An 18922-nucleotide genomic window follows, 5' to 3' on the forward strand; every position below is an offset into this window, starting at 1 on the left:
GTTAGCCCAATAATCCTACTAGACATATGATATACTTACCAGTATTCACCCTGAACCCAACCAAGCCAATGTTAGCCCAATAATCCTATGAGACATGTGATAAACTTACCAGTATTCACCCTGAACCCACCCAAGCCAATGTTAGCCCAATAATCCTACGAGACATGATATATTTTACCAGTATTCACCCTGAACCCACCCAAGCCAATGTTAGCCCAATAATCCTACGAGACATATGATATATTTTACCAGTATTCACCCTGAACCCACCCAAGCCAATGTTATCCCAATAATCCTACGAGACATATGATATACTTACCAGTATTCACCCTGAACCCACCCAAGCCAATGTTAGCCCAATAATCCTACGAGACATATGATATACTTGCCAGTATTCACCCTGAAACCATCCAAGCCAATGTTAGCCCAATAATCCTACGAGACATATGATATACTTACCAGTATTCACCCTGAACCCACCCAAGCCAATGTTAGCCCAATAATCCTACGAGACATATGATATAGTTTACCAGTATTCACCCTGAACCCACCCAAGCCAATGTTAGCCCAATAATCCTACGAGACATATGATATACTTACCAGTATTCACCCTGAACCCACCCAAGCCAATGTTGGCCCAATAATCCTACGAGACATATGATATACTTACCAGTATTCACCCTGAACCCACCCATGCCCACGTTAGCCCAATAATCCTACGAGACATATGATATACTTACCAGTATTCGCCCTGAACCCACTCATGCCCACGTTAGCCCAATAATCCTACTAGACATATGATATACTTACCAGTATTCTATCCTCCAGGTACATGTGGCCGACTGACACTGCAAGCAACAAATACACCACAGGTATTCACATCACCTGGATATCCTAATGGCTATGCACCTGATCTGGACTGTTATTGGCAATTCACAACTGAGACTGGATCTAAAGTACAGATAAAGATGACAGATGTCAACTTGGAAGGCGGTGCAACATGTCCCTATGATGGAGTTTTCATATATGATGGCAAGTTTTGTGTTTCATTTATCTACTATAGACTGTATTTGCCCTGTTAGTAGCACATGCACATACTTTGTACAATAGTGTTGGGGATCTTGTCAAATTATGAAGTTTGAGTTAAGTGCAAGTAACAATTTTAAATTTTTGTAGTTAGAAATTAGCTTTAACGATTATTTTTAGGTAGAACACTGCACAAAAGTGAAAATAAAATCATTTTCTTCAATTTTACATATTTAGTATATCATGTTTCAAAAATAAAGATAATAAATTTAAAATTACCATACATAGTTCGGAGAAAATCAACCAATGAAATACAGGGCATTTTAACGTTGTTTCCATTTTAACGTTGTGGCAAGGATATATCTCCAAATTTTGCTCAGTGACGAGGTATATAAATGTACCAAAATGAGCCAAGTACGGGTGAAAAGTATGGGTCGTACTTTTCAGAAAATAGCAAGTACGGGTGATTTTTGTAGCGAGTACGGGTGATATTTGTAGCGAGTACGGATGACATATGTAGCGAGTACGGGTGACATATGTAGCGAGTACGGGTGACATATGTAGCGAGTACGGGTGACATATGTAGCGAGTACGGGTGACATATGTAGCGAGTACGGGCGACATTTGTAGCGAGTACGGGCGACATTTGTAGCGAGTATATGGAGGTAATTTAGAGAGTACGAGTGATAAAATGTAGCGAGTGTGGGTATTGCGGGGTAAAATGTACGGGATTTATACAACAATTACGGGTGCAACAAAACACTCCAGTGAGAAAGAAAATAGCAGTTGTACAAACTGAAACTAGTTCAATCTAACAATCTATTTTAACACCAAACCCCCTCCCCTCATACTCGCTACATTTTATCACTCGTACTCACTAAATTACCTCCACGTATTCGCTACAAATACCACCCATACTCGCTACAAATATCACCCGTACTTGTTACAAATGTCACCCGTACTCGCTACAAATGTCACCCGTACTCGCTACAAATGTCACCCGTACTCGGTACAAATGTCACCCGTACTCGCTACAAATATCACCCGTACTCGCTATTTTCACCCGTACTTGGCTCATTTTGGTACATTTATATATATGCAGTGACACATGGGGAGGTGAAAATTTCAACACAATTAATTATTACTTAGTAGTGATTATAACAACATACAAAAAATAAATTCATTGAATTGTTATGAAATGCGAGGAAAATTCAACTTAGTTTCATGTAAGCGAATGATTCCGGTCGCATGTAAACACTTGATGCGATGCGATAACGATGTTTTTTTCTCATATTTTTTTGACCTGATAGGTCATGGTGTTAATTGACCAATCAAAATGCTGGATGATGCCAACATGTTCAAATTACCATAGCTCATTTAAATACTGTATGTTAATGTAATGACGCAACATGAAGAGATGTTGTAGTGTGATTTTTTTCGGCTTTGATGTTGATGGGAAAACGGCATGGTTTTTTTTTTTTTTCAGGAAATTAGTTATTTTTGAAAGTTAAACTGTGAACATTTGAAGAATAATTTAACATTGTTTACAGTAATAACAGCTCATTTGAACATTTGTGTTTATTGAATTACTGCGAAATTCGTGTAATTAAAACCACGCAAATTTTTTTCTACAGTATTAGCAAACAAAATATAGACCGATTTTGTTAAAATTTGTTAAAAACCAAACTTTTTGCATAAAAGCCCATCGTATAGTAGCAGTGAAGGACTTCCGCGATGGTGTCTATCGCTACTAACTGGTAACCGGTAGTCGATCCGCCGATGCCTAATTCACGATCGATACATGCCAAAATTTCAACTGGTCTGGCGCCTAATTGGGGAGTAAAATACAACGTTTTCGTGGCACTTGCGTCTAATTTAAAGTGACGCTAAACTGAAGACAAATACAGTACTTACATTGTCATGTTTAAATCTTACAGGTCTATCTACTGATAGTGACCTCCTTGGACAGTACTGTGGTGTTTCTGATAATAATAGTCCTGTAACATCTGCTGGTACTGCAGCATTGGTCAACTTTGTCTCTGATGTTAGTACCAATGGCACTGGCTTCTCCGGTACCTATCGCTCTGGTATGTATCTTTTAATATTATTTGTATAATTTTGATCAATTTGTAGCAGTGAACAAGAATGCTTTAAAAAGTTTGATTTTTTATACTGCTGTGAATTTAAGCGTGACAGATGCTCTGCAATGTTGCATGTAGTTGTACTGACGTTAATGTAGAAAATATTTCATGACAATTACCTCTCAAAATTACTGTCACCACTATATTGTGTTAAAGCACTCATTTCATACCTCAGACAGATATGATCAGCTCAGCTATGTAGCAGCTAAAATTAAAGCGGGGTGTCATCACCTACGCATGCGTCAGGTGACCACAGTGTGTTATTGTTTACAAACAAGCGCCTACCCATGCGCCTTTGCGTTCTTAGCGTGTGTTGTTATAATTGCTTGGGACTCAATTCCCGGGCGTGCGCAGGTGACTACACTCCCGCTTTAAGAGCATGTCCTAGTGTAGAAACAGTGATCAAATAATGGATATTCATGTTAATGATAATTTTTTTTTCTCTAGCAAGACGATGTGTATTTTATATTGTAGGACACCAAATATGTCAACCCCTGGAAAGATGAAGATTAATACACAGTTGCCAGCGAATAAAATTGATGTATTTAAGATACCAAGATTTGATGTTAACTAACAATTTATAACTTTTCTCTTACTAGTCTGTGGCGGTCGAATCACCAGTAACACTGGCATTCTTACTAGTCCTGGTTATCCCGATGACTATCCAGTCAATGTGGACTGCTCATGGATTATCGAGTCTTCAACGGCTACAACATTATGGATTACATTTGATGCAATAGATATACAAAACTCTGCTAGCTGTAATAACGACTACATTCAGGTCTGTAATTTTTATGTTTAACTCTTTAAAGGGCACATTCAGTTTGGCGAAAAATTTAATTGTAGATTTAATTGTAATGGAAAACATCTAAAAGTGTATATATTAAGTACATAATAGGTAATGCATATGCCGTACCAATATTGAATTTAAAATCTTCAATGAGCCACATAAGATGTATCAGCAAGTAGATGAACTCGTTAAATTTAAATTTAAACTTAAATTAAATTTGCATATACATTTCCTTTTCGTCATTTTAATATAGGTTCTCTTTCACCTATGTCATCTAGCTGGAATCCTTGTGATGTTAAACATTAAAGATCGGCATTATATCTAATTAAAATTTAAAAAATTAAAATTTAATTCGTAGAAAGTTCATACATGACATGTTCTGCATATTTCAGCTTTTTAATGGTGAGAATGATGATTCACCTTTGTTGGGTAAATATTGCGGATCAAGCTTGCCGGCCGCTGTGCAAACCAGCGGTAACTTATTACATGTGAGATTTGTATCGGACGGCAATGCTGGGTCTGGATTCAGTGGATTTTCGATCAGATACCAAACAACACAAGCAGGTAAGTTACTTGCTTTTTAGTTTGCTGCTGTGCTATGAGCTATTCAGCTTTGCATTTTCATTAATAAAGGTTGTGTATCGAACTAAAATTCTTGGCCACTTTGCAGTACCTGGTGGTCACCACAAACAAGCCTACATTGTAATACTCAGTAAATAGCTTGCAAATGCACCAATCACAATGCCTCCCTTCCACTACAGTTAACCAATCAAAAGCAGACAACCTGTGCTGTCCTTTTAAAACATGTACTGATTGGCCAATTACTATCATACTGTTCACTCATGAATATTCAGATCATAGCTTCAAAATTGTTTACCAAAGTATGGGGAATCCCTGACAACCAAATTGTCATTCTATTTATTCGAACAAAGTTGAATTTGATTGACTGTTCATGTCTCGTCTTATGTACAGAATGTACCTTTAGCTAAGCAGCTTTATCCTTCTCATTGTTATAGGATGTGGAGGGGTTCTTACATTGACAGATGGTGGAGGTGAAGGAATTCTGACCTCGCCAAACTATCCTGAGAATTACCCACCCAATTCTGAATGTGAATGGACCATCCATGCGCCTGTGTATGAAGCTATACAACTTGATTTTACTGACTTTGTCATGGAGAGTCATGTCAAGTAAGTTATAAAAATTTACTACGTGTGGTTTTTTCTGTTATAGAGTTGAAGATTGCCTACTTCCGCTAAAAAATTAAATGTCATATCTGAACTTTTTAACACCTCAAAAAATCTAGAATATGAGAAATCTTCTAGTGCAATTATCTCCCACCAAATATGCTAATTTTACCAAGAGAGGTCTTATCGGTGGCATTAGAAGACTTGCTTTACACTCGGTTATTATCTCCCGCTAAATATGCTAATTTTACCAAGAGAGGTCTTGTATCTGGCATTAGAAGACCTGCTTACACTCGGTTATTATCTCCAACCAAATATGCTAATTTTACCAAGAGAGGTCTTATATCTGGCATTAGAAGACCTGCTTACACTCGGTTATTATCTCCCGCTAAATATGCTAATTTTACCAAGAGAGGTCTTATATCTGGCATTAGAAGACCTGCTTACACTCAGTTATTATCTCCCACCAAATATGCTAATTTTACCAAGAGAGGTCTTATATCTGGCATTAGAAGACCTGCTTACACTCAGTTATTATCTCCCACCAAATATGCTAATTTTACCAAGAGAGGTCTTGTATCTGGCGTTAGAAGACCTGCTTACACTTGGTTTATTATCTCCAACCAAATATGCTAATTTTACCAAGAGAGGTCTTGTATCTGGCATTAGAAGACCTGCTTACACTCGGTTATTATCTCCAACCAAATATGCTAATTTTACCAAGAGAGGTCTTATATCTGGCATTAGAAGACCTGCTTACACTCGGTTATTATCTCCTGCTAAATATGCTAATTTTACCAAGAGAGGTCTTATATCTGGCATTAGAAGACCTGCTTACACTCAGTTATTATCTCCCACCAAATATGCTAATTTTACCAAGAGAGGTCTTATATCTGGCATTAGAAGACCTGCTTACACTCAGTTATTATCTCCCACCAAATATGCTAATTATACCAAGAGAGGTCTTATATCTGGCATTAGAAGACTTGCTTACACTCGGTTATTATCTCTCACCAAATATGCTAATTTTACAAAGAGAGGTCTTATATCTGGCATTAGAAGACCTGCTTACACTTGGTTATTATCTCCCACCAAATATGCTAATTTTACCAAGAGAGGTCTTATATCTGGCATTAGAAGACCTGCTTACACTCAGTTATTATCTCCCGCTAAATATGCTAATTTTACCAAGAGAGGTCTTATATCTGGCGTTAGAAGACCTGCTTACCTTAGGTTATTATCTCTCACCAAATATGCTAATTTTACCAAGAGAGGTCTTATATCTGGCGTTAGAAGACCTGCTTACACTCGGTTATTATCTCCCACCAAATATGCTAATTTTACCAAGAGAGGTTTTATATCTGGCGTTAGAAGACCTGCTTACACTCAGTTATTATCTCCCACCAAATATGCTAATTTTACCAAGAGAGGTTTTATATCTGGCGTTAGAAGACCTGCTTACACTCAGTTATTATCTCCAACCAAATATGCTAATTTTACCAAGAGAGGTCTTATATCTGGCGTTAGAAGACCTGCTTACACTCGGTTATTATCTCCCACTAAATATGCTAATTTTACCAAGAGAGGTCTTATATCTGGCGTTAGAAGACCTGCTTACACTCGGTTATTATCTCCCGCCAAATATGCTAATTTTACCAAGAGAGGTCTTATATCTGGCGTTAGAAGACCTGCTTACACTCGGTTATTATCTCCCGCTAAATATGCTAATTTTACCAAGAAAGGTCTTATATCTGGCATTAGAAGACCTGCTTACACTCGGTTATTATCTCCCGCTAAATATGCTAATTTTCCTCTCACTTGCCATTTATAAATAAAAATGGTAAATCACAAATATTGAAGGTAAAACTAAGGTCAGCTGTATTGTGATCAATGATTTTGCAAGTCAATCTCAAACAAATATTGTCACTAAAAACAGAAATCTCACTCATACATGTATTAAACAGTTTTATTTTAATACCATAGAGACTGAAAATTACAATTCTTTTATCTTCACATGCGTTTAGCTGCAACTATGATTATCTGCAAATACGAGATGGAGCAACAAGTGAATCACCTTTGCTTCAGCAGGTGTGTGGAACTAACATGCCAGACACGATCCGCAGTTCTGCGAACGTCATGTACCTAAAGTTTCGTTCGGATGGTAATGTTGCAAAGAAGGGTTTCAGGTTAATCTACAGTATTGGTAAGGATGTAATTTTTCGATTTATTGTAGTTATGAATGTGTTATATCACCACAATGATTCGTAAGATAATTATATGCACCTGTTGTCGATATATGGTGATATGCAATAAAGATCTTGCTCCATCATAAGTCAAAGGAATCACAGAATCAGATTTTATTGCATAAACAGAAATGAGCAATGATTAATTACATATTCAAATACATAATACATTCTTCCTAATATAGTAAAATAGTGTAAGATTAAGCAGTCTTAGGCTTGCATGTAATGCAATGAAGGGAAAGTCATAGTAGTGGCAAAATGTTCGCTGTCGTAAATTTCTCGTGGGCACATGAACTTCAATAATATTCAACTGATCACTATGAAACTTGTATATATATTAAATTGTTAATCTGTAGATATTGTTGGCCTATATAGATTACAGTGTTGATCTTCCAAAAATTGTATTTAGTGTTTTTTTTAAAGTGCATATTGTAGTGTCTATTGGGGAAGATTGCGAGTTCAAATCCCATGCTCTGAACTAAATTGCTTTTACTTTTGGATGAGTAATTCTATAATTTTCATGTGTTCCCCTATTTTCAGCATTTCTTTGATTTTCTAATTATTAATTATTTTCTAATATTATCAAACTATTTTGTTCAATAATTTCAATGTTTAACATTTACAATGAATTAAATAGCAAATATCTACTAGAACTGTTCACTGTTCAATGTCTGTGGTGGTATTCAGCAAAATAGGGAGGGATGTGCAGTCATGATTTCGAGCAATTTAATTCTAATCAGGTAAATTTTGTTGAAGTTCATGATATATAAATTAATATTTTGTCAATACAAGGGTCAGGTCATTCAACATAAATTAACAACATAGATAACTTCAACACTTGTTTCTGTGTTACTGTGCATAATTGTACACTACACCTTCTTTTGAATTCCTTCAAATTGTTTTGTGAATGAGTTATTATTTGTAACTTCCATATTTTTTGTACATTATAATTAGGTGAATACTCTCCAATTTATTATAATTCTAATCAGTTGCTTCTTTATTTCCATAGCAACATGTGGAGGAACACTTTCTGGTGAAACTGGTACTTTATTTTCGCCTAACTACCCAAATAACTATGACGACAACATGTTATGCGACTGGTACATACGAGGACCTACCGGGCATTACCTTTCATTTACCTTTGTCGCATTTAGTGTGATCGGCAGTGGTGATGATTGTTCCGTCGGTGATTATCTTGAAATAAGCGAACGGAATCTCACTGACATTGGTATGCATTTCACATATATATATTCGCATCTTATTATTGGCGTTAATTTGAATGAAGTCTGAAAATGGGGACAAATACTTCTAGGTCTTGGGACTATTATGCGAAATAATTGATAGTCGGAATATGTGTGAATAGAGGAATTTCTAGTTATAGTGACATCAGTCATTTTTCGTGCGAGAATTCTGGGGTTTATTTCTAGCTTGCACAATTTCATTTGCTAGTTTTCTTGGTTCCCGGCACTCTGATTATGTATGTGGTTTTCTGAATTTCATTCTAGGTCCCAGTCTTGGTAAGTTCTGTGGTACTACTTTACCAGCAGTGGTGGAGACATCAGATAGCTATGCTCACATCACGCTATCTACTGACTCTACTACTACATCTACTGGATTCCAAATAGAATGGACTGCTAGCGTTGAGGGTGAGTATAGATCCTATCAGCTTAATGAGGTTTGTTAGCTCCGCTGTCAACTTGGTCGAGCAGAGCTTATCATATGAGTGATTGTCCGTCGCCGTCGTCTGTGGCAACTTTTTACTTTTTTGACTTCTTCTTGAAAACTACAATTGTTTGATACTTGCTTTGATACTTGGTGTATATGTACCTTGAGCAGACCTCTCTCAGACTTGTTCATTTCATGATATCTTTAATTCTCTAATTTTGATGAATATTTTTGTCATTTTTGATGAAAAGTGACATTTTCGTGCCATGAAATATATCATGCAGGTTCATTATGTTTATGAACAAACTTTCTTCCACTGTTATTGATTGGCAAATCTCGATTGTCTTGGCTTTCATTTGCCAACATACTCTGACTTTTCGGCAGGCTGTATTTCATTTTCAACGTACATCAGATGCAATGTCCTTTGTAACACTGATTCACTAACATGGTGATGCACTTTGCTGCAAATTTAGTGGTTCAACAAACGGAATTGCAAACTACAAAATGATCTGAACAGAAATTGAATATGGCGGACAATGAAATGGGCTTATGCAAAGTGTCAATTTTAGGCTGTATAGTCTGTTTACTGTCTTGGTTGCTAAAGATATTTGTTTTAATCGACATTCATTAAATTTAATTGTCAAGGCAACATAAGTGGCCGCAATCTGGAGGGCTGTGTATACATGTGAATTAATTAATTTGTTTGTTTGTTTGTTTGTCGTTCGTTCGTTCGTTCGTTCGTTCATTCATTCATTCATTCAATCCAATCAATCAATCAATCATTCAATCATTCAATCAATCAATCAATAAATACCTTTGTGTACCGGTAACTGTCATTGACTATGACTTGTTTATCCATAGAATGTGGTGGAGAGTTGACCACACCCACTGGTGTGATTACATCGCCCAACTATCCCGGACAATACGCACATTCTCGTAATTGTATATGGCACATAACGGTCTCAGATGGGCATCGAATTTCCCTTGAATTCACTGATATACGTCTTGAAGCAAACTCTAGGTGTTCCTATGACTACATACAGGTAGGTGTATGTGTTCAACTATACTTATTAACACCTATTGAATGTCTTTCGGGGATGTGGTATTTTATAAAGATGATAATTTAGACTACCCACAGTGACTACCTTTTATTTCCTTTGTCATGAAAGAGACCAGGCTGAGTATTTTTGTTCTTAATCTGTCTGTGTCCTAGGTATGGTAGGATGGGTAAATTTTTGTTTCAGATGATTTTTGTTCATCAAAATCAACCTTTTTAAAGCGGGGGTGTCTTGTCTTGTCTTTGCATTTTTAGCGTGAGTTGTTATTGTTGCTTGTGACTTAAACCCCACGCGTGCACAGGTGACGACCCTCTCGCTTTAAGTTGAACATGTATCTTGTTATTGTGGTATTGAATAATTTTAATACAAACAAATTAACTCAGTGTTTAACTTAATTTTAGAAGGCCCAAGTACCTAAACTTGTATTCAAATTTCAGCAAGTTGTTAATTACCTATCCATAATCTCAACATTTTAAGATGTGTATGTTTGTTTAGGGGATGGTACCTTACAGATTTACAAAGTGAAAATCAACATTAATACGGAAAGTGATCACTCTCTAGAAATAGAATTACCGTTAGTCACCAAAAGAATCCAAAAATTCAACTTGAGGATAGAAAGTGTAAGAAATGTAATAATGATGTGATAGAGGATGAGATGCAGTTCTTTTTGGAATGTGCATGTTTTAAAATTGAATGACAATCTTTATTTCTAGAGTGTAACATTACTAATAAAATCGCAGGCAAGCAAAATACCTTGCGCTCTCTAAATTTTTGAAAAACACATTATTCAATGGAATTACGCAATTATATAAATAAGCATCCATGAGAGAACCAATGTCTTTTCTATGCAATGTCAGTTTCAGTATTTTATTTTTCTATTTTGTCCTATTAAATTTTGTTTTTAACTCTTATTTAATTAGTTTTATTATTATAGTCTTTTGTTATTTACCATATTAAACCATCTGATGGTTTTGGTTGTGTAATAAAGTTATTATTAATATCTTTCTTTGTTGAAGTGAAGTCATTTGAAAAACTTTCTACTGAATAGGTGTACAATGGAATAAACGTTGATGCTCCACAACTTGGTCGTTACTGTGATGGTATTCCGGCTCCAGTAGAATCTAGCGGCAACATGATGACAATAAGATTTGTATCTGATGGTAGTGTCAGCCTCGGTGGATTCAGAGCCGAGTATTCATCAGTGGATGCAGCTGGTTAGTATTAACACATTTGTAGACCAACATTCATTTTTAGTGCTTTTATAAAACATTTGCCCTCGCAGACCATCGCTAAATCAATCCCAAAAAAAAGACTCTTTCATTGGCTATTGAAGCCATTTTGTAATGCTTTAATATTACCCATGAGTCTTTGCAAGTTTCGTTCAATTTTGGACTGATTTTTTGCCATACACTCAAAAGATATTCTGTAGAACGGTTAATTATTCACTGAGTTTTAATTATGATTATTTCGCTGACTGAAAAATCTGCTAAATTAAAACTCAGTGATTATGTAAAATTTAATATAGAACACATTATTTAAATGATAAACCGTGAATTTAGAACTCACTGAATATGCCTGAAATGATAAATCAGCGAAATTTAAACCCAGTAAAAATTAGTCATTTTACAGTATACAGGTTTTATTTCATATTTATAAATATTTTTTTATAAAAAAAAAAACATTCATGCCTATATGAAACTGAGTGTATAACTATAAACTTTGTAAACCAATTCATAAAAACTATGCGAAAAAACAATGTACTGTAGAATACTTTATTTTCGTTAAAATTAATTTTCGCTGAAAAGGCTTTTTGGGCGTTTTGTATAGAATTTATTTTCACTGTTTTTTGATGAGTTTAATGTGAAATATACAAAAAAAAGTATATTCGCTGGATTTTATTTTCACGGAATCATCCCTTCAGCGAAAATAAATTCCAAGTGAAAATAATGTATTCTACAGTATACTAAAGTGGACTGTACTTAATTTTTTAATGATTCGGTATGCGACACCCAAATACATTAGAAACTATGAGAACTGATATTCCTCTTAAATATTAATAAAACTTTTGTAGACTACTGTCAAGTATTGGACAACTGAATATTCAATGTAAAATATGTTCATGTTTTACAGTATGCGGTGGAACATACACTGCATCTCCGGGAGACCAGGGAATCATCTTTTCACCTAATGAAGGTATTGGTAATTACACCAACGATTTACAATGTATTTGGGTGATCAACAATGAAGCTGAACATAACTCATCAATAATTATTGATTTTACAACATTTGACGTTGAAGAGGACATTGTATGCAATTATGATTATGTGGAGATAAGAATGGGTAAGTATGATTCAACTAGGATGATTGAAACCACAATGCTTTTTAATAAGACCCAACAAATATTTCTCATCATGCCTGAAAGCTTGCGATCAGAGATCATTACAGTTGCACGCCTTATTTTTGTATCTACCCTGGTTCAAAATTTCATTATAATCGATTCTTTGAATTTTTCACATGTTTGACTTTTGTGAGTGATGCATGCAATGGTCTGATGGTGTGACCTTGACTCTGTCTGTCAGTCTGTCTGACAGTCCGCTATCTGTCAGTCTATTCGGCTATGCATGTGTGTATACAAGTGTGCATACATACTCTGGGATAAACCACATACCACAAACCATAGTAATGTACAATTAAATATTTCTCCTATTGTTATATGTTAGTGTTATCAAACATCTGATTGCTTCGTGTCAAATTTGTGCTTCTCAAAGAACTTTTTAGACAAACAGGCTTCTTGTTTAATAGGCTAATCATAAATTTATAATTAATGTTGAAAAGTTCTTTTTTAGCTTTCCTTGATTTATGTCATAGTGATTTATTTGATTATGAATAATAATAGTATAACCTGTAAAATGGGATTGTGGCAAATGTTAAATTTTTACAAAATTAACATTAGTAGCGTAGTGATTGTTGCATTAGACTTTTGATTGGCAGACCAAAGTTCAAATACTACCTTAGATTGAACACCAAAAATGGTGGGTGAGTGTGCCACAGACTCAATGGGGGGGGGGGGGGCATTTCCACTGGCCAATGCGACTTGATTAACGTTTCACAGGTACTTGTGGTCGACCGAGCCTAGTTGACGCCAGATTAGCACATTAAATTGCCATTTAATAGAGAGATGGCCGCACAGCCCTGTCATGTAGTCCCAAATATGAATATGACTTCTGTGGCAAAATGCACTATGTGTCAGCATTAGCACTTGCAATTTGCACATGCAAAAAAGTCAGGACCAGAACTGTCGCTTGGCACAAAAACATTTAAAAAAAAAAAATTTAGAAAGGATCTGTCATTGATGGCGCATGTTTTATATACTTCACAGGAAGTGAAAGTAGTGCTCCTCTTTACGGACGTTATTGCGGTTCAAATCTTCCCTCTACTGTGATGATTCCAACAAGATCTGCTTGGATTGTTTTTCGCACTGATTCCTCTGACGTGGCTGAAGGTTTTCGTGCATCGTGGAAGGTTTCAGGTGTGTGCTATGAATTCTTATCTTGCAGTGGTTGCTAATATAAACTGATCAGGAAAATCATTATCTGTCTATCAACCTCCCTGGCAATATCCTCCTAGCAACACTGTCGGCTATGTTCATTATGACTTTGCTTTCAACTATTGAAAAGTATTTATTTATATATTTTTTATTAGACGCATAAAATCCTTAGGAAAGGATAAAAAGGGTCTTACAGAAAGAAATTAAAAAAAAAACTACAATCTAAAAAAGAAAACAAAAAATAAAAACTTTTCTAAAAACAAAAAATAAAACAAGTCAAAAACAAAAAAAACAAAAAAATTGAAAAGTAAGAGCACTCATCTGTATACGAAAAGTCTTAATATATTTAACACAGGTGCTCATATTTGAAATAAAATAATACAATTTTTAATTATAAATAATAATGATAAATACTTTATTGAAATGCTTTCCTCATTTGGGATCTGGATAAAAATATACCATAAAATTTGGAAAATTAAAATAGAGAATTTAGTTTCGTTTGAAAATGAGATTCATTAGACTATTTTATCATTTGTTTTCATGATGATACTGATAAGATTATCTGTATCTGTTTATTTGTTGTCCTTGCCTAAAGTGTGAAATTCCATTCTGAAGTTATTATAAAGAGCACACTTCAGGATGAAATGGCATTCGTCCTCCATTCGATTGTCCTTACTAGTAGCGACATTTTCAGTCTTCCAACTTCTGTCTAATGTATTTGCCTGCTTCAATTTTAAGATTGTGAGCACTAATTCTCAATTTAGTTAGAGCAGTTAAGTTAAACTGTTTATAAGTTCTAAGGTTGTTTTTACTTTTATTTAGTATTAAAGTGTGTGATCAATTAATTATTCACTGTATTCAAATATAGAACACTTGCTGGTTTCAATAATTCGCCACTTTCATATTTAATGCAATTCTTTTATCAGAATCTAACTTAATTTTGAATCTGAATCCATAAACCTCATTTGAAAATAGTTTCATCTTAAGCGGTAGAATTTTCAGTTTTCAATGCCTTTGAGTTATTAAAGTGTATCTCTTGTGAAAATGGTTGTGTGCCAAAGTCAAAACAACTATCATTAAGAATATTCCTAGGAATATTGCAATGTTGCAAATGAAACTGATAGGAAGGTATTGCTTTTTGTTGTATTGAATTTTTAACCAACATTTTGCAGGAAAAAATATGGCATTCAAAAAGTTTACTTAATCCAGATTGCCCCCATGCAATCACACTCTTTCCACTCTGTATACGTTCATAAATTCATATGGTATTTATCATGTTTTTTCTACTACAGCCTGTGGTGGTATCTATGATGCTTCAGAAGGTGTCATCACCAGTCCAAATTATCCTTTGAACTATAACCATAATGACATGTGCATGTGGTTCATACAAACATCTCCAGGCTCAACCATCACAGTAAGTCTAACTTTTTTTTTGCTATGATCAAGACTTGATTCAAATGTGTGAAAGCACATTTGATCTAGCTCTACAAAGTAGTACTAAAAGCCCACCTAGCTTACTCTACAAAGAATATCATTACCAAAATCACTTTTAGCTTACTCTACAAAGTGTGTCAGTACTAAAAGCCCACCTAGCTTACTCTACAAAGAATATTAGTACCAAAATCACTTTTAGCTTACTCTACAAAGTGTGTCAGTACTAAAAGCCCACCTAGCTTACTCTACAAAGAATATCAGTACCAAAATCACTTTTAGCTTACTCTACAAAGTGTGTCAGTACTAAAAGCCCACCTAGCTTAATCTACAAAGAATATCATTACCAAAATCACTTTTAGCTTACTCTACAAAGTGTGTCAGTACTAAAAGCCCACCTAGCTTACTCTACAAAGAATATCATTACCAAAATCACTTTTAGCTTACTCTACAAAGTGTGTCAGTACTAAAAGCCCACCTAGCTTACTCTACAAAGAATATTAGTACCAAAATCACTTTTAGCTTACTCTACAAAGTGTGTCAGTACTAAAAGCCCACCTAGCTTACTCTACAAAGAATATCATTACCAAAATCACTTTTAGCTTACTCTACAAAGTGTGTCAGTACTAAAAGCCCACCTAGCTTACTCTACAAAGAATATCATTACCAAAATCACTTTTAGCTTACTCTACAAAGTGTGTCAGTACTAAAAGCCCACCTAGCTTACTCTACAAAGAATATCAGTACCAAAATCACTTTTAGCTTACTCTACAAAGTGTGTCAGTACTAAAAGACCACCTAGCTTACTCTACAAAGAATATCATTACCAAAATCACTTTTAGCTTACTCTACAAAGTGTGTCAGAACTAAAAGCCCACCTAGCTTACTCTACAAAGTGTGTCAGTACTAAAAGCCCACCTAGCTTACTCTACAAAGAATATCAGTACCAAAATCACTTTTAGCTTACTCTACAAAGTGTGTCAGTACTAAAAGCCCACCCAGCTTACTCTACAATATGTGTATCAATGAAAACATACCTAGCTCACCCTTAAAATGTACCAGACACAAAAACACACCTCACTTACTCTACAAAGTATATACATACTAAAAGTACTCCTAGCGTACTCTAGAAAGTATATCAGTACTGCAGCCAACCTAGCTTAGTGTACAAAGTGGATCATACATGTGAAAGCACACCTAATTAAACTACAAAGTGTATCACAACTGAAAGCACGCTTAATTTACTCAAAAAGTTTATCAGACATGAAAGCATTCCTAGTTTGCTCTCCTAAGTGTATCGAAGTGAAAGCACACTTAACTTACTATAAAAAATTGTGCTAGACATGAAAGCACACTTTGTTTGCTCTACTAAGTGTATCAGAACTAAAAGCACACTTAACTTGCTCTAAAAAGTGTGCCAGACATGAAAGCATACCTAGCATCACTCTACAAAGTACTGAAGTACAGTAAGTAAATTAGAGTACTGAAGCCCACCTAGCTTACTGAATTTAAGATGCAGCAAATTTAAAATTTAGGTCATTTAAGATGCAGGTAATTTAAATAAAAAGTATATTCGTACAACAAAGTTGTTCGGGAAATACCTAAATCAAGATTTTGTTAATTCATGCATTCTGCCATAATGGGATATAGCTATTTCAAAAAGTTTAACAGGATTTTTTCTGATATTAACATAATATTTTTTCCAATCCTAGGTTAACTTCACACAGTTTATTATGGAGAGCCATCCTGATTGCAGGTACGACTACCTTAGTGCTCGTAATGGAGGACACCCAGACTCTCCTCAAATCTCTGGTGAAATACCTTGGTGTGGACGAGAAGTGCCCTCTGCATTTACAACTTCATCAAATCAGTTAATTTTGATTCTAAAAACGGATGCCAGTTCTAGTGCTAAAGGATTCCGCATGGGTTGGACAACATCATCATCAGGTGAAGTCAAGTTTGTATTTCTTCAATTTTTTTCTCTCGTGCAATAATAAGATAGTCATTTGATATTAATTTTCAAGTACAGTGATCCCTCTTGCCACAGTAAGTCAGGGTTTTTTCTAGAAAAAATGAACGGTGTCTCTATTGCCATTGAAATATTTTCAGAGTAATTTTAGTGTATTTGGTGTCCAGACACATTGTCAGCTGGTGTGGCTGGGAAGTTTTCCCAGAGAAAAATATATTTGAGAAAGATTTCATGTTGTACGACAGCACAGAAGTGCGCGGCTCAAGAAATATATTTATGACTTGAAACTTCAATCGGCAATTCGGTAAAAGGGCGTCAGCCGTTAGTATCAGGGCGTTGCGCCCTTGTTCCCCGGTTTAGAAAAACCCTGGTAAGTCATGAGTAGTAGGATGGCTCCCAAAAATTATATTGTGTTTTGCCAGCAGTAGAAGTAGAAGAACTAATGTTTTGTTGCATTGTGTATTTAATTGGCCGTTGATAGGATAGAGGAAACAACTTAACACTTACTGGTCAGCCAGACTTGAGGTGTAGATGGGGTATTAAGTCGTAACTTTACATACTTCTCGTCCGTTAAACTTTGATAAAGCTCTATGAAACTTGCAACTATGAGTAAAATCCATGCGGACATGGATGCTTAGATGTTGTCTAATAAAGAAATTGTACATGGCATTTTTTCAATGCAGTGAGGAGTGAATTACCTCAATGTTAAAATATTATCTGTTAGCACTGGTTTTGATGAAAAAATGGTGACATTGAATAATGATTATGGCAAATTGTTGTTTTCTCTGCATTTTTACTAGCCCTTCCCAATTAAAATCATTTTCTATTGAAGAATATCAAAAATTCACATTATTTTTGCTGAAACAAAAATACAATGTCATTAGCTGGGATGCTGTCTGCTGCATCCTACATTGTCAGCTATAATATTGAACAATGTTACTGTATAACACACAGGGTGTGGAGGTAACTATCACAGTGACACAGGAACTCTTTCATCAAGTAATTTCCCCAACAATTACAACATAAACGAGGAGTGTATTTGGACAATTACTGTGGAGCATGGCTACCATGTTAGTGTGACGTTTACAGCATTTAGACTGCAGCAAAGTGGTGGATGTAGCTTGGACTATGTGGAGGTTAGTCTTTCCTGAAAAAAAAACTGTAAAATACTTTTAAATTATTTTCGCTTGGAATTAATTTTCACTGATGGAATGATTCAGTGAAAATAAAATCCACCAAATATACCTGTTTTCCTATATTTTACATTCAACTTGTCAAAAATCAGTGAAAATAAATTCCATACAAAACACCCAAGAGTCTTTTCAATGAAAATTAGTTAAAATAAAGTATTTTACAGTATCTTGTTTTTTATCATGCAGTACCTATTGCTGACTTATTTGTATTTTAAGCCCACCTCTCTCTTTGACAGAACATATCGATGGCAATATATGTCGTATTGTTGCAGTGGGCTTGAAAGCTAGGCTTGGAATGCAAATTAATCAGCAAAAGGCAAATTCCCAACTATTCTCAGGGCGGACACCATCACGATGAAAAGCCTGAAAACTCTCACAAAAGTGTACTTTAGTATTAGTCCTTTCCTAGTAAACTTGGACTGTTAAACAAAAACAAATACTTTCCTACTAAATGCTGACAATGAATTCCAAATGAAAACTGTCCCGTTACCAGAAGTAAGCTTCATACTTAGTACAATGGGCACAAGACAAAGACTAGTATAAGTAAAATGATTCATCTTGTTCTTTAAGTTGATTTACCTCAGTTGTTACACCACATGTTCAAATTTCAATTAATTTTTATTTAATTCTATATTCTGTGTAGCTGAAAGAGGCAGTGGCAAAAACAAAAAAAA

General features: G+C 35.2%; 1 protein-coding gene across 1 annotated transcript in view; it reads left to right on the top strand.

Annotated features, from left to right (window-relative positions):
• LOC100370254 (cubilin-like) overlaps positions 1 to 18922 on the top strand; it is a 139637-nt gene that overhangs the window by 106513 nt on the left and 14202 nt on the right. Inside the window, exons 39-53 of the mRNA XM_085495161.1 lie at positions 829 to 1032; positions 2964 to 3113; positions 3767 to 3948; positions 4350 to 4521; positions 4974 to 5145; positions 7167 to 7345; positions 8395 to 8613; positions 8891 to 9031; positions 9912 to 10093; positions 11157 to 11322; positions 12239 to 12448; positions 13488 to 13637; positions 14948 to 15069; positions 16799 to 17033; positions 18010 to 18191. Coding sequence (XP_085351287.1) covers positions 829 to 1032; positions 2964 to 3113; positions 3767 to 3948; positions 4350 to 4521; positions 4974 to 5145; positions 7167 to 7345; positions 8395 to 8613; positions 8891 to 9031; positions 9912 to 10093; positions 11157 to 11322; positions 12239 to 12448; positions 13488 to 13637; positions 14948 to 15069; positions 16799 to 17033; positions 18010 to 18191 — 2666 coding nt within the window. The remainder of the gene's footprint in view (positions 1 to 828; positions 1033 to 2963; positions 3114 to 3766; positions 3949 to 4349; positions 4522 to 4973; positions 5146 to 7166; positions 7346 to 8394; positions 8614 to 8890; positions 9032 to 9911; positions 10094 to 11156; positions 11323 to 12238; positions 12449 to 13487; positions 13638 to 14947; positions 15070 to 16798; positions 17034 to 18009; positions 18192 to 18922) is intronic.

The sequence above is a fragment of the Saccoglossus kowalevskii genome, chromosome 21 (genome assembly GCF_978046115.1).
Source record: "Saccoglossus kowalevskii chromosome 21, keSacKowa6.1, whole genome shotgun sequence".
Taxonomy (NCBI): domain Eukaryota; kingdom Metazoa; phylum Hemichordata; class Enteropneusta; family Harrimaniidae; genus Saccoglossus; species Saccoglossus kowalevskii.